Source organism: Rhea americana, unplaced genomic scaffold (genome assembly GCF_003343005.1).
Source record: "Rhea americana isolate MKP2758 unplaced genomic scaffold, rheAme1 scaffold_128, whole genome shotgun sequence".
Taxonomy (NCBI): Eukaryota; Metazoa; Chordata; class Aves; order Rheiformes; family Rheidae; genus Rhea; species Rhea americana.
The window spans coordinates 1,833,742-1,848,205 of record NW_028185350.1 but is presented as its reverse complement, the minus strand read 5'-3'; the positions used below and the strand labels follow the sequence as shown (position 1 = coordinate 1,848,205).

The 14,464-nt window shown below is 53.5% G+C and overlaps 2 protein-coding genes across 2 annotated transcripts in view; both read left to right on the top strand.

The window, feature by feature from the left end:
- Nucleotides 1-11,513, top strand: part of VSIG10 (V-set and immunoglobulin domain containing 10) — an 11,810-nt gene extending 297 nt beyond the window's left edge. The window contains exons 2-9 of the mRNA XM_085326114.1: nucleotides 2-62; nucleotides 1,956-2,240; nucleotides 7,332-7,613; nucleotides 8,445-8,738; nucleotides 9,282-9,392; nucleotides 9,904-9,916; nucleotides 10,605-10,765; nucleotides 10,918-11,513. Coding sequence (XP_085182240.1) covers nucleotides 2-62; nucleotides 1,956-2,240; nucleotides 7,332-7,613; nucleotides 8,445-8,738; nucleotides 9,282-9,392; nucleotides 9,904-9,916; nucleotides 10,605-10,765; nucleotides 10,918-11,000 — 1,290 coding nt within the window. The 3' untranslated portion in view covers nucleotides 11,001-11,513. The remainder of the gene's footprint in view (nucleotide 1; nucleotides 63-1,955; nucleotides 2,241-7,331; nucleotides 7,614-8,444; nucleotides 8,739-9,281; nucleotides 9,393-9,903; nucleotides 9,917-10,604; nucleotides 10,766-10,917) is intronic.
- A 1,414-nt stretch (nucleotides 11,514-12,927) lies between these two features.
- The window catches only part of CFAP73 (cilia and flagella associated protein 73), a 3,137-nt gene continuing 1,600 nt past the window's right edge, over nucleotides 12,928-14,464 (top strand). Inside the window, exons 1-3 of the mRNA XM_085326160.1 lie at nucleotides 12,928-13,333; nucleotides 14,091-14,196; nucleotides 14,319-14,461. Coding sequence (XP_085182286.1) covers nucleotides 13,128-13,333; nucleotides 14,091-14,196; nucleotides 14,319-14,461 — 455 coding nt within the window. The 5' untranslated portion in view covers nucleotides 12,928-13,127. The remainder of the gene's footprint in view (nucleotides 13,334-14,090; nucleotides 14,197-14,318; nucleotides 14,462-14,464) is intronic.

Here is a 14,464-nt window from a genome sequence, read left to right as displayed (position 1 = left end):
GCCGGCGCGGCTCTTCCTCGCCCTCTGCGTCTGGAGGCTGCTGCCGCGCTGGGACGCGGCAGGTACTGGGCGGCGGGGGAGGGAAGGGCGGGGGGGGGAGCGAGCCGTTGGGGCGGCCGTTGGAACGACCGTTGAGGTGGCCGTTGGGCGACCTCTCCCCTGCCGCGGCCCCTCCGTGCGCGAGGGATGGGGCGTTTGGCGTCCTTGCCGCAGCTCCTCCCGCTCCAGCAGGAAAATAACGGCCAATTTCTTGAAAAGATTCGACTTTCAAAGAATCCCCTTTTGCTAAAAGCAGCCGGCGCCCCCGCACGCCTGGGGCGCCCGAGGAGCGGGCGTCGCGGCAGGGCGCTTTCCGGCGCCTGAGCGCTTTGCGAGGCAGGGGGCTGCTTGTCCCCAGCTGGTTGTCGCCAGTGTGGAAATGTCCCTGTGCCGGTGGCATTCGCCTGCCACGGAGCTGGCTGCAGTGTTCCGGTGTGGCTTGGGGAGCCCATCCAGAGTCCCTTCACTGGTGTGCCAGGTGCTGTACGAATATGCGTGACAGTCCTTCCCTGAAAAATAGGGGTTGAAAACAAGGATGACAAAGATGGAAGGAGGCTGGAGGGTGCTGGCAGAAGGGAAAATCTCCCTGTGTGCCAGGCACGGGCTTGACCCCCTTCGGGAGCCAGGCACCCGCAGCTCGCGTGCGGATGGATGCCGGGAATCTTATCTGGTTTGCCTGGCGCCCTGGTCTCCGTGCCGAATCTCCCAGACTGCCGGAGAAGGAACTGAGTAATGGTTTATGGCTCCCAGCGTGTTAACTCGGGCTGCCCTTCCTCGCTTCCCGAGTACTGGCAGGACGAGCTGCAGCCGGCGCTGCCGGGGGTTCGCCGTGGCCGGGCAGTGCAAAAGCCCGGATCCTGCAAACGGAGAAGGCACAGGAGCAGCTCTGGTAGCTCACCCTTCTCAGCTTGTGGCTGCCTTCTGACAGCAGAAATCAAGGGGTGTTGTTGTTTTTTTGTGATTTTTTTTTTGCCATGTTGGCTGTTACTCCTTTTCCCTCCGAATCACCCGTCTACCCTTTTACTTCTCTAAACAGGGAGCACTGTGCTGCAGTGATTGACAGCTGTGGTGGGTCTGATTTCTGCCTTTTGGCTTGGATAAGGCTGGGGTTCAAGTACTACTTGGCAGGGGAAGCAGATACTAGGGGTCAGAGCCTAGAGAGGGCGAAAGGGGGATTTCAACAGTTCTAACATCCTCTTACGGCTACCAATATCAGAGTCGTGTGGGGGGTGTCTTTTCCTTTTAGATACTGTTTGGTTCCCTGAATAGTGGAGGGATGAGGCTACTTGGGAGAGAGCAGCACATGGTTTAGCAAAACATTGGGTGAGCACAAACAGTACTCTGACCATGAAAGTAGACTCTCATCGCATGCTGAACCTGAGTCACCAGTGCTCTAATACAGCTCGGATTTGGCTGCCTCACATAGCTTGTATGTTACCTCTTTCTATTTAGCCTTTTAAGCCACATCCTTCTTTCTGATCATCTGTCTGCACTGAATCATTTTAGTTGCCAGATGCGCCCCAGACCACTTTGTGCTAATACTTGACAAAAAGCCCCGTAACAGCAACTCTAAAGGATTCTGGAGTCAATGGCAAGGGTGCTCACTTTGGGGCCACCTGAGCAGAAGTGCATGGGAAAATTAGGAAGGGAAGCTGGACGAATCGAAAGCTGTTAGGTGAAGAGGAATGGCTCAGGCATGATAATGGAACATGGTAACCTCAGCAGGTGATGTAAGAGCAAAGCTGATATAAGATCACAGGATGGAAGGGATGCATCTTCCTCTGATGAAGACTGTTGGACAGGTATTGTTGAAAATCTCCAGTTCAAATGTCCAGGTCTCTTACTGTGAAGTTTGCTGACAGAAGGGAGCTTTGGAGCTTGCTTAGATCCCTAACACTGTCTCTTCTGTTTCACAGGAACAGAGGAAGTGGTCTACGGAGAGGTTGGAGAAAGCATCCTCCTTTTGTGCCGAAATGTCTCCAAAGAAGCAACTGAAGTTGTTTGGTTTCAAGGGGATCCCCAGTCTGTTCCCCCACTCTTCTCCTCAAAGGTTATGTTCCCCCAGGACATCCGTTTCTCCCTGGTTGACAACAGCTCTCTGTGCATCACAGAACTGCGTCTGCAGGATGAAGGCAACTACACTTGCAAGGAAGTGCTGAACAAAACAGACCATGAACACAGAGTGCAGCTCATGGTAGCCAGTAAGTCTGTCCCGTGTCTGTGAATTTCTCCCCCTGATTCTCACAAGTCCCCAGATTCATAGGGAGTCTGGTTCTGGTAGAAGAATTGTCTGTGAAAGGGGAAGGTSGTACAAAACCCGTGAGCAAGTTGATTTTAGTCAGCTGTACTCCCACACTCACAAGCATTAAGGCCAGTGCCCAGGGGCCTGGCAAGAATCACTTGTGTGTAATGCGCAGGACAGAGGACTCCAGCTGTTAAATCCTCACTACATCTCTTCACTCCTTGATTGGTGACAACCATAAAACAACTAGTTTTGGACAGATTTTTTTTTTAATATCCTGTAGCTATTGCAAGGTGGCCCTGTGCCTCAGAATTCAGCTGACCTCAGCTTTCCTAAATCTTAGATAGTGGGCAGCAGCTTGGCCTATTTTCCCTCACTTGGAATACATGCTTAAAATAGATGTCTAGAGCCTCTTCTCCTGTTGGACTAATAGGAAAAGGAATGGAATACACACCATGCTGCAACCTTGTCGCCATCCTCCTGKTGTGWGGATGGAGGGTCTTCTGTCGACCGGTTGACCTTGCTGCATCTCACAGAGTGCAGCCTTTGGTCTTCACAGAAATGCTGTATTCCTCAGATTTGCTGCTAGGAGCAGTATCCTGGGAGCAATATTCCGGGAATGTGTCTGTTCTCAACACAGGCCATTTTTAACCTTTTATTCTGTAGTTTCTTCTAGTGCTTACATGCATTTCCATTTCTATTTCAATCATTCTCTTAYGAATCTTTACAGACTTGGGTTTGAGAGCACTACTGTGCAACACTTGGCACATCACTGGCAGAGTCCTTCCTGCTCCTGCCAAGGAATCCTTATTTTGCCAGGATGACTCATCTCTTCTGTGGGAACAGTCCCCTCCAGATTAGCAGGGAACACAGGTCCTAGGCTGATATTCCTCTTGGCCCCTTCAGCAAGCCAAATCAGATGTGATTAAACTCTGGCCCCTGAGACCTGGACTGTGACCTGCTCTCCTTTATGCCAGCCCAGTCTATATTGTGGGGATTAGAAGAGGGAAAGGCTGCTGCTGGATTCCCTGTATCAGTGATACTCTGTGCTCCGCTGCCTCTTTCCTTTCTTGCTGGTCTTTCTGTCAACACCTTCAGCATGCCAGATCCTAGCTTGGTTTTCTGTTTGCCTTCAGGGTGTTCCTTCTTTTTTAGTGCTTGGTGGAATAAGGGCGTGTGTTGTAAAAGTTACACCTGTTCAGTGCAGGTTAAATCTCCGAAAGTTCAAACAGGTAAAAAATCTTCTCTTGGGGCAAGGAATCTGCAGATAGGATTGGAAAGAGTCACAGAAGACTGGAATAAAGGAATCAAAGCCCAGGCTGCTTCAGAGAATATGTAAGCCTGAGGCTTAGGAGGGAGGAGCACTAGATCTTGAGCAACAGTGCAAAATAATCATGAGCAAAAGATATGAGCAGCAATGCCACTGTTACTGACTGCTTGTGGGTGTCATTCAAAATCTTTGAGGTTTTTGCTCACTGGTGGAGTGCAGATAATGTTGTACAGGTGCCTCCTGGTGAGATTACATTTTTTGAAATGTTGTGGACATGCCAGGTGTCAATACTGCAGTCTGAACTTCATTTCTTAATGAAGAACTTCTAAATTGATTTCTGAAGGTTACAAAGGTGATATGGGCCACTGGTGTATCTTTAACAAGGAGGAGAGAGATTTCTGGTTGTGCTTTAGGTAAGCAGAAGAAGTATCAGCAAAGGCTGACACACACTCACACTCACACTGTCATTAGCCATTGGAGCAACTTAGTTTGGGATGGAGTGAATCTTTCAGACATAGTTTGAAAGAGCCATCCAGGATCTGCAGGTTTCATGTTGGAGTTACTGGTTGACAGTCTTCAGTCTATCTCATGCTGAATGTGCCTTGAAGTTTTCTTTTTGCCTTAAACTGTATTTAAAAGAGAAAGAAAAACAAGGGAAACCTTCTAGCAACTTGACAGAGGCACAGCTAAGGCTTTGAGCCATCATCCTGTGTTTGAATTAGATAGGAAGCACATGGCATGAAGGAAGTGTGTAATTGCACACCTCCCAAGTGATCTCCTGATATGACTGTATACAATTTGATATAAGCCTTTGTTGGCTCTTTTGGGGCCTCAGGGATACAAATATGCCTGCGTGCAGAGGACCCTTGTTGCTGGCTTGGAGTTTTTGGGGGATATTTTTTTCTTTGGTTGGTTTTACATTTGTGAACAGATTTATTGTTAGCCTTTAGATAAAAAGAGTTGTACTGAAAAAGCCCAGGAGTTCAGTATTAAAGCTGCTGACTTCAAGAGGCAGGATCCAGGAATCAGCATGAAAAATAAAACTCTCCTGCTGGACAGCCTGGAAAGGCAGTGTCTCCTCAATGCAGGGTGATTTCTGATGATGCATGCTGACAGGTTGCTGTTGTTTATCACCGCTGGGATTCAGGATTGTTTGTAATACCTGCTGGAACAGAGGAGATGTAGAGAACTTTCTTACCAGAACAGAAGGGTTTGAAAGATCATATGAGATGCATGTGTAGTTCTTGGAAAATCAAGCCCCAGGAAGAGATGGGGACTTCTGCAGTCAGATCCTTTTGTCTGGATATTTGTTGAGGATGAGTGAGTCATAGGACGTTAATTTTGCATTTAAGCACATACAGGCAAAGTTTACCTGAGCCCATGATCAGCTGCATACTGGAGACTGCATTCTCCTCTTGTTTCTCTTGCTGCCCTTGTGCCTGACTGTGAGCTAGCTGGTTGGTTTCTGTGCATCATTTTTTTCTTGTGCCCCAGGAAACCTAGTCATTGCTCTTGCAGGACTTTCTCAAATGACCATTACTAGGGAAGGGGAAGCATATTTCTTGCATACAGAATTGCTGTTTATGAGCAAGTCTTTTCTTAGATACTGCCGATTGCATGGGCTATGCTGGTGGAACCTAGCAGAGGACATAGGTAGGAGTAGGTGGGCCAGGAGCAGGGACAATGCTTCTTTGTGCCTTGTATCCTCTCCTACCTCTCCTCCCCTAATACCTGAGGTGTAAAGCAGTCACTGTTCCCTTCCTCTCCCTCTCCAGTTTAGTACCTGGGACTTTGCTACCTGAACTGCGCACACTGAGGAGGTGAGGTCTGTGATCTGCTTCAGGCTGGGCAGCTGTGAATGAGGGTGGCCGGTGGGGAGAAGAGCTGGTTTTATTACAGGTACAGGGCTGTGGTTACAGTATTTTAACACCATCTGGACTGGAGCAGGCAGCCATTTAGGATTGCTCTTCTCTGACCAGCTGCCGGGTAAGAGCCCCAGGCTCTTTGCCCAGAGGGAACAGTCACACCTTAGTTAGAAGCTGCTCTTTGCTTTCATTATTCCTAGGACATTGTTTTTTTGCTGTGAATTTGCTTTCTACTCTAAATTCTGTCATCTCTCAGGTCATTTGAATAAACACTCTGCAAAGTCAACATCAGACATCCCTTTGACAGTTCTTGTTTGAGGCTGTTTGGCAGCATCTGACTCTTAGTGGGGTCTTGTTCAGCGCAGAATCAGGCAAACCAGCCACATAGGCACAATGTATTCATTCTGCCTGGGTCAGAGTCCGGAATCCCTATGGCTGTTAAATGAACACGTGCATGTGTGTGCATGTGTGTGTGTTACAGTTTCAGTGCCAAAACTGTACCCTTGGGCAGAGTCAAGAATATGAAGAAAACAGCTGATGGGGGAGAGGCAAGAACTCAAACACTGCATGAAATGTGAGTGTGTCCTTCCCCAGCTCTACCTAAAGGGATCACTTCTGGGTTTCTGTTGGTCTCTGACCTCCTGCCATCATTCAGTTGTTTTCATATTTAAATAACAAATACTGTGTTGGTTGTGACTCAGTGACTGGCCCTGGCATGAAGCCAGCAGTGACTTTGCTTACCTGCTGCCTTTGTTGGAGTTTGTCCCCACTGCTGCAGTGTGATGTGGACACAGATTGCAGCGTGTGGCTGAGTTAGCCAGTCTGGCCCCATAGGGCACCAACAATGGTGCAGGAAAGGGGCAGGGCAGGTTTGGGCTGGCTTCAGTGGCACCTGTCTGAAGGCCCGGCACTGCATGCTGGAGTCACCAGGGCTGCCTGCAGGCATAGAGCATCTTGCACACTAGGAACAGCCTCCTTCATCAACGTTACGCTGGACTTGCTGGGGAAGCAGTCCAGCTTTGGACTGGTGCCTCTTAGAAGCTGATTACTTGCCTTTGATGCACTGAAAGCTACTGGTGGTAGGTGCCCTCTATCCCCAAAAGAGGGTGCCATCTCATGGAGATGGTTGATGTGGGGAGCTTACTGGTTTTGCCAACCTAGTCACTTGTAGGGAATGCTAAGCCCACTCTGGCAGACCTCTTTGGGACTTAGGGATTAAACCTAATTCCATTTTTATCTATTATGGATGCATGACTGCCTGTCCCCTGCCTCTTCCAGGTGGTCCCAGTGCAGTGGCTCTCAATGTGTCCCCTTTTATGGCTGCCTCCTGGCACCCTCTTTGTGGAGGGGTGAGGAAGTGTCATCTGCAGATTTGAGTGTTCTCAATCCTTCCCTTGTCATCATCTTGAAGCTGCTTAGCCTGGGCAAGAGTCCTGAGGTTTTCCATGTTCCATGGGCAAATCAGGATGCCTGTTTCAGTGATGGGGGGAGGCTGGGGAAGGCAGAGCCTTGTTCTCACCTGGTGTGAATCTGTGTCACTCTGTTGTTGGCTTCATGAGGACCTGTGCTGTGATGAATTGCCAAGGGCAGCACAAAGATTCTGTTCTCCTGCTGTGTTTTTAGATGCTTATCATGTCTCTTGGACAAAACTGTGGCAATAGTTTATTTTCTCCCCTCTGTAATAGTCCCTCAGGCCTGGCTGTGGTTGCTGTGGTGTCTCTCACAGGACAGCCTGCTGCTTGGTCTCCGTTGGCTAATGTTCAGAGCTGTGCTCCCCTGGGGGTGTGGGACACAGGTCAGGAAGCAAGATATGCGAAGAGGCCAGTCAGTCTTTCAAGAGAAGTGAATGCAAAAGCAATCATATCCTGAGATGCCAAGAGCTGTGTTTCTAACCACAGGCTGTTCTTGCTGACAGATCCACCGCAGTCATCCCCAAAATGCTGGGCTGGAACCTCCTCCTCAGGACAGATGCTGCAGCTGTTTTGCAGCTGGCCTGGGGGGTATCCCCACCCCACCCTGCACTGGAGAGAAGAGGGGGGCGATCTAGAGAACACGAGCTGGGCCATCAGCTCTACGAGCTCTGCTGACATCCATGTGGAAACACTGAACAGCTCCCGCCTTTCCCACCGCAAAGTGTTTAAGTGTGTTGGGAGCCATGTGGTCAAGCAGGAGGAACCCGTGTGCACTGTGGAGATAAGTGAGTCGGCTTGTCCACTTTATCGGCTATTAATGAGAGGGCAGGCCAGGGCCCAGTCATTCTCTGCCCTCCAGAGCACTAAAGTGGTTGTCTGGCAAGCCAGGCTTGTGGGCTGCAGGGGGAGATGCTAACAAGATAGTGTGGCGGGGTTTGGCTTGGGCAGAGGCGACCACACAAGGCACAGAAGTCGTGCAGCCCAGATCCAGTGTGACATAGTTGCAGGCAAGTCATATTTTGGATACATTTTCAGGAGCTGACAAATCTGCTCCTTGCACCAGGCTTCTCACCTGTGCAAACGCTTGTGCCTGTGGCCAGGACTGGAGAAAGTGACAGGTAGTTTTAGTGACTCGCTAGAGATAAATTTTAGCAGGGCTGCCTTTATAGCAGGAGGGTTGTCCATACTCTCTGTGACTCCCTCAAGAGTTCAAGGAGGGGTGACTAAAATTGCTTTTGAAAATCTGAGCAGGGGTTGTCAGGGCTAAACAAGGGCTCTGCTGATGAATGGAAAATCCCTGGGCTACCCTTTCTCTTCTCTGCCACCTTCCCACCCAGAGCCACTGGCCACTCTACAAATTTCTTTCTTTGGGGATATAAAGCCAGGTGTCAAAACAAGCTCTAAGTGGTGAAAAAGGAGCTCAGCCTGCTCTTTGGAGGCCACTGAAAAGTCCTGTGGGTCAGCTGAATGCTAAACCTGCAGTGCTCAAGTCCCAGCCTCCTGCCTGACTTCCTCCTGTTAATGATTATTAATCAGTCAGATGGCTGATAGCTTGCTCCATTAAGCTCCTCCATCCCCTCCTTAACKCTCTTCCCCCCACTCCCCGTGCTATTCAGAGATCCCTTCTCTGGAGTCRGAGCCCCTGAAGACCTGCTTTGTGGGTGATGATGTGACCCTCACATGCCATGTGACCGAGAGCACTCCCCCAGCAAGGCTCACCTGGCTGCAGGGCATCACTCAGCCGGAGGTGGAAATCAAACCTGAAGGGAGGTACCTCATCACCCAGGAGGGCAACGTGTCCCGGCTCACCATCCGGAACTGCTCCCAGGACGCCGACGGGGGCTGTTACGTCTGCAAGGCRCAGAACCCCGTGGGGCTGAGGGAGGTGTTCGTCTGCCTGACGGTGAAGCGTGAGTGGGGCTGCCTGGGGTCACTGTGGCAAGGAGTGAGGAGGAGACAAGGGCACAGCTAACAGCAGCCACTGGTGAGCTCCCATGGGGCTCTGTCTGCCACCAGGAACCCTCTTTGCCCATTGACATTTTCCATGCTTGTAGAGTGCAGCAGTGCACACACATGTAGGACTGAGTCCCCTCCTTCCACAAGGCAAGAAGRCCTGATTCCCCTTACTTCAGTGTAAGGGGTCTGGGAGAGGAGTGCAGTTACATCCTTGGTTCCTCTTTTAGGTTGTGGGGACAGAGATGCATCTCTGCAGGCCACGTTGCTCAAGACCCAACAGCCAGGAATTGATTTKCTTTCACTTAGTGCATGTCACACAGAAATGAAGGGTCTTGCTGTAGTGTCTTACATCTCAATGAGACATGAGTGCCTGTTGTGCTGGTGGGACTATTGCCATGATGGGAAATTAGACTGCATTGACATCTGCTTTATTGCTTGTAGTGAGCATGTCCATGTCCAGTTGATAAGCTGACTTCCCATGCCTCCTCTCTCTGCAGAGCCAGTGAATATAGTTGGGATCGTGGGTGCCGTGGTGGTACTGTCCCTGCTGGCTATTCTCATCGTCTCTGGCATCGTCTTGTACTACCATCCCCTCCTGTGCCTGAGAGGTAGGAGCTCTCCTCARCACAAGCCAGGGAGGGGGTTACTCCTTGCTGGGGTGTCCTGGTTTTATCCCAAACCTGCAGTTTCAGGGGGTTTCTTGTCTCTTCTGGCCTGCTGCTGTCTGCCACTGATTTGGACCACATCCTGCTCCTGGTAAAAATCCCATGAGCCCTGGAGGCAGATGGGTTGGAAACGCAAAGCCCTTTCCAGCTGAGTGCTTCAGACTCCTTTCCCTCGTCCTCTGCCTAGGAGACCTGTGCTGTGCTGGGGCAAGCTTGTTCTCCCCTTTCCTGGTGATATCTCTAATGCATTTTGWTGTGGGCTGGATGACTTCTTTCCATTTCCAGCAGGGTAGAAAACCTCCTTTCCATCCATACTGCCGCCTGTGACTGCCAGAGGCCGTCCTACTGCGGGCAGTATAGACAGAGATTGTACAGTAAAACTAAGGGTGCTTTGTCTGAGGGACTGCTCATGGTTTCTAACATTGTCTTTTCTGTTTTATTGTGTCCTGTTCAGGCACGGCATTCAGGTGAGTGTTGGCTTTCCCCAACCCAGTCCTAATCAAACTCGCTTTTCTGCATCATGGCAGACATACCCTATGTGTAGGGTAGGGAATACACGGCCTGAGGCAAGAGCAGCCCCCAGAGCAAAGCTGTGCTTACGTGGGAGCTGTGCAGAGACTGTGCATCTCACAGTCCCAGAAGGAGGTCAGTGGGTGAGACTTGGCATCACAGCRGGAGCAGAAGAATGAGGGTGGATGAAAGCACTTGGCATTAGAGCAGGGATGGCATTGCCATTAGGTGCATGGGAATGATGCTGGTGTGCACCTGTTAGTGTGGGAGAAGGCTGTGCAGAAGAACCCCTTGACATAGGTGAGATGGGATGGCTCTRTTCCAAATGCCTCCAGTTCCCCATCCATACAAGAGAGGAAAGTACCTCCACTTGGGAGGGGCTCTTGCAGTTCAGCACATGAATATTTGGGAAATAGCTGGAGGACTTTGGAAGACAAATGGGAAGCAATACAGGTTGTTGTAGGTAGTGTTGCTGCCAGCAGGGTCCGAGACCAGCTATTCCTCAAACAGTGTTAGTGCAGGATTGGAATAGTCCACCAAAATCGGTCATGTTGGTGTTTAGAATTAGCAGAGCCTGGAGGGATAGAGTCGAGACAAGCTGTCCTCAACTTTCAAACCTGCCTCTGCTTGCTCTGCTGGTTACAGAAATCAAGACTCAAGCGATGTCTTAGTGCTGGTGGACTCAGAAGATGATGATGAAGGGAAGGGGGAAGAAGAGATAATCGGCAGCTCCACCACGCATGAGGTGATGGCACTGGTCAATGGGAACAGCATCCAGGCTACTTACCTCAACCGCCTCGGAGAAGGTGAGCTCTAGTGCCTGCTTGCTGGCTGAGCTTAGGGGCTGGAGTAGCCTGCTGTCATGATRAACTGCAGGTCTTTCAGGAACATCTGCCAGGGGAGAGAGGAATTCCAGTTCTCTGACTCATTGGCTCTTGTTATGATGCTACTGTTGCAGGTGACRATGTAGGTGACAGTGGTGAACAGAATGGCGAGGTCTCACCACAGGAAATGAGGAGAGAAGACACACCAGTCACATAGTTTCCATCTCTTCTTGTGGAAATGCAGAAAGCTCCAGCTGGAAGCCCAATTTCAAACACATCCACGTTACCATGTGGCTGAACCCAGGCTGTTAAGGTTGTGCAGTGGACTGGTTTGGTCAGAACATCCCCACTTCCTTTTCTGCTTGCTTCTTCCCCAGTTTTCACTCCATCCTTCCCCCAGCTTTGTTTCTCCATTTCTTTTCTCCTTCCGTGTTCCCCTCTCTCAGGTATCCTTTTTAACTGGGTGGCATCCCAAGGCAGGCAGAGCTCAAGAAATGGGTCCCAATAGCCTGCTCACCTTGATGCCTGTCACAGACTTGAATACCGGTATGGGATTCTGGTCAGCCACCATGAGTAATGCCAGGGTTGCAGGGAGCATGATGGAGAAAGTCACCTCCAGCGGCTGGGTTCCAGGACAGCAGAAAGAACTACTTGTGTGTGGGCAGGACATGAGTAATGCAGGCTCTCCGGGGAGGCCTGATGGTTTTTATTATAAATATTTTTTCCCAAAGTCCATCTGAAATGTTGCTCTGTACCTAAGTCAGAGGAATTACTCTGTACTGTGCAGTGCTGTTTTGATGGGGATGCCAGGCCATGATGGAAAGCACGGAGGGAGACGAAGGGGAACTTGYATGGGAGGGGAAAGGGGTCAGGATGTGCACAGAGGACATCAGGCTGTGTGCAGAAGGAAAGTGAGTAGGGCAGCCACAGAGGGGGGCTGTAGGGATCTGAGCACGCAGTGACAGGGGTGGCACTGCTCCAAGCCCTCCCAAGGGGTCTGAGCGTGCGCAGCAGGGAACAGCAGGCGTTAGAGCACAGAAGGGGGATGCTGGACGGGGGACTGGGATGCACGGGAGGAACTAGAGGCAACCAGCACAAACTGAAGGGGAGCAGAGAGAATCCCAGCACACGTGTGGGTCGAAAGGGGTCTGAGAGTGCACGTGAGGAATGGAGGGAATGGGGGTGCGAAAGGAGGGATGTAGAGCTGGTCAGAACAAGTGTGGTAATAGAGGGGATCAGAGGGGACAGACGAAGTCCGAACGCTCTGCAGGAATGATGGAAGGAATGGAAGAGGACAGCAGGGGAACAGAAAGGAGCAGTGTGTTTGCAGATWGACTGGGAGGAGCTCTGAGGGCACCCAGAAATGGAGGGCATCAGCACGCATGGGTGGGAATGGTGCAACGGAGACTCTGCAGAGGGGTCTGAGGATGCACAGGGGAACGGGGTCAGGGCACGTGGGGGAAACAGGTTGCAGAAGTGGGGAGCTGTGTGGAAAAGAGCACACGGAGGGCAATGGGGGAGATGTGAGCACAAACTAGTGGGGAGCATCGGAGTGCGTGGAGAGCAAAGGAAGGATTTAAGCACAGAGCAGGGATGAAGGGGGTCTGAAGGTGTGTGGAGGTAAAGGGAGGTGTTCGGAAGGCGTGCAGAGGAGTAGAAGGAAAGTGTGTACCCACCGTGGGGGATGCAGAGGTGCCTTGAGGCCGCACCAGGACAGCGGAGAAGAACGAGAGTGGAATGGAGGAGAGCTGAGCAGGTACAGAGGAGATGGGGGTGCTTACGTGGGCATCTGTGCAGAGGGAGGGGGAGCGGAGGGGGAGCGGAGCCTGAGCAGCGGTGGCTGAGGGGGACCAGAGTGCCGTCTGGGGACTGCGGACGGGATGCAGCACGGACGCAGTCCCTCAGGGCGGGCTGGAGGATGGAAGGAAGGGCTCTGGAGGGGAAGAGGTGGTTGGAGGGCTATGGATGGGACCGGAGTGCAGACTTAACGCCGAGGAGCATCCCAGAGTGCAAAGAGGGAGCCGTGTCCGGTTACGGAGCGAGGGGGCAGGGGACTGGTGGGGACCAAAGAGTGACCCTGGGGCTTTGGAGGGAACCGGAAAAGGATGGCTTGAGGGGGGGTGCAAAGGGAGAGACCGGGGGGGCGGGATGCAGGCAGGCGGAGCACCCCACAGCCCGAGCGGGGCTGTGGCTGGGCAGAGTCGGCACCCTGGTGACAGCAGGGGACGCGTCCCAGCAGGACGCTCCGCTGCCTCCCGGCCCTGTCAGGGCTCCCGGGGGCCCAGGCCCCCAGATGTGAGGAGCCTCACRGGAGCAGGGGGCTCCAGCCAGGAGGTAACCAAGGATGCTTGGAGCGAGATTGCCAAAACTTTCCTGGGGCCAGGGTGCTCCTGGCAACGGTGTTGTGCTGCCTGTCGCCTTGGCTCCCTGCTTCCCATGCTCCTCCGCGCCTGGCCGTCGGCTCGGAGGCACCGGGAAAATCCCTCCCAACATGGCCTTCGATCTGGAGGAGTATCTGCGGACAGCTTTCCGGGACAAGCTCCGGCTCCAGTGAGTAAGATCCTCCCGTGCCGCCCGAGGGAACGGGCAGCCACTGCTGGAGCAGAGCCGTGCTGAGCCCTTCGGACGCTCCTGTCCGTGGGGCGAGCTGCTCCGCCGCYGGCACAGGCTCTGCGGAGGGGGCCTGGCCGGGGGATCCCTGTTCTCTGCGCCCATTGCAGCGCCGGGCTGTGCTCCGCAGCTGCTGTGATTCCCTGCTGTTAATGGGGGGGGGGTGTTATCTGGGGGTGTGGAGCAGGTTTGCTGATGTCTCCTGGAGTCACTCAGGGCAGCTGGGGGCATCACCAGGGTGGGTGTCTCCGTGCGGGTGCAGGGTYCCCAGGGTGTCCCTGCTGGAGTGGGCATCACCATGGGGGTGCAGGGGCCCCAGGCTTTCCCTGCCAAGGGGGCATCACCATGCGGGTGCTGGGCAGCAGTGGGTTCTGGGGTTCCCGTGCTTGGGGGCCACGCTGGAGGCACACCAGCCCCAAGCCCGCACCCCGCGAGGGGTCAGCCAGGCAGCGGGCGCTGCTTGGGCAGCACTTTGGGGGCTCTCGTTGCATGGCGGGGGGGGGCTGGTTTGCGGGGAAGGACTGGAGGGCTGCGGTGTGCCCCGGCAGCGGCACCCGCTCACGCCCACGGGAGCACGGGCCAAGCCGCCGAGCTGAGCCGGGGCCGGGCGTGCTGCCCGCAGCGGCGGCTGCCTCCGCCCCGGCCTTTCCCCACCTGGCCCCAACCCGGTGCGGATAAACCTCCGCCGTCCCCGCAGGAAGGTGCCGGCGTGGGACACGGCCGCGCTGCTGCCTCCCACCCGCCTGCTGCTGAAGAGGCGCGAGGTGGCCGAGGTGGAGCGGGACCTGCGGGCGCAGCGGGAGGTGAGGCGCCCGGCCCCGAAATCACGGCTCTCCCTGCTCCGGCGGAGCCCTGCGCCCCTGCCCTACCCCGCGGCGYGCGCGCGCGTGGGGTGCTGCCAGCCGACACCCGCGCGGCCTCGCAGGCGTTCCGGCGGAGGATGGCGAGCCTGGAGCAGCGGCGGCGGGAGCTGGGCCGCAGGGAGGAGCAGCTCCGCGAGGAGGTCTGCAAATTCGACGCCTTCCTCAAGGTGAGGGCGGCGCAGGGCGGGCGGCGGGCGCGGAGCGGCGG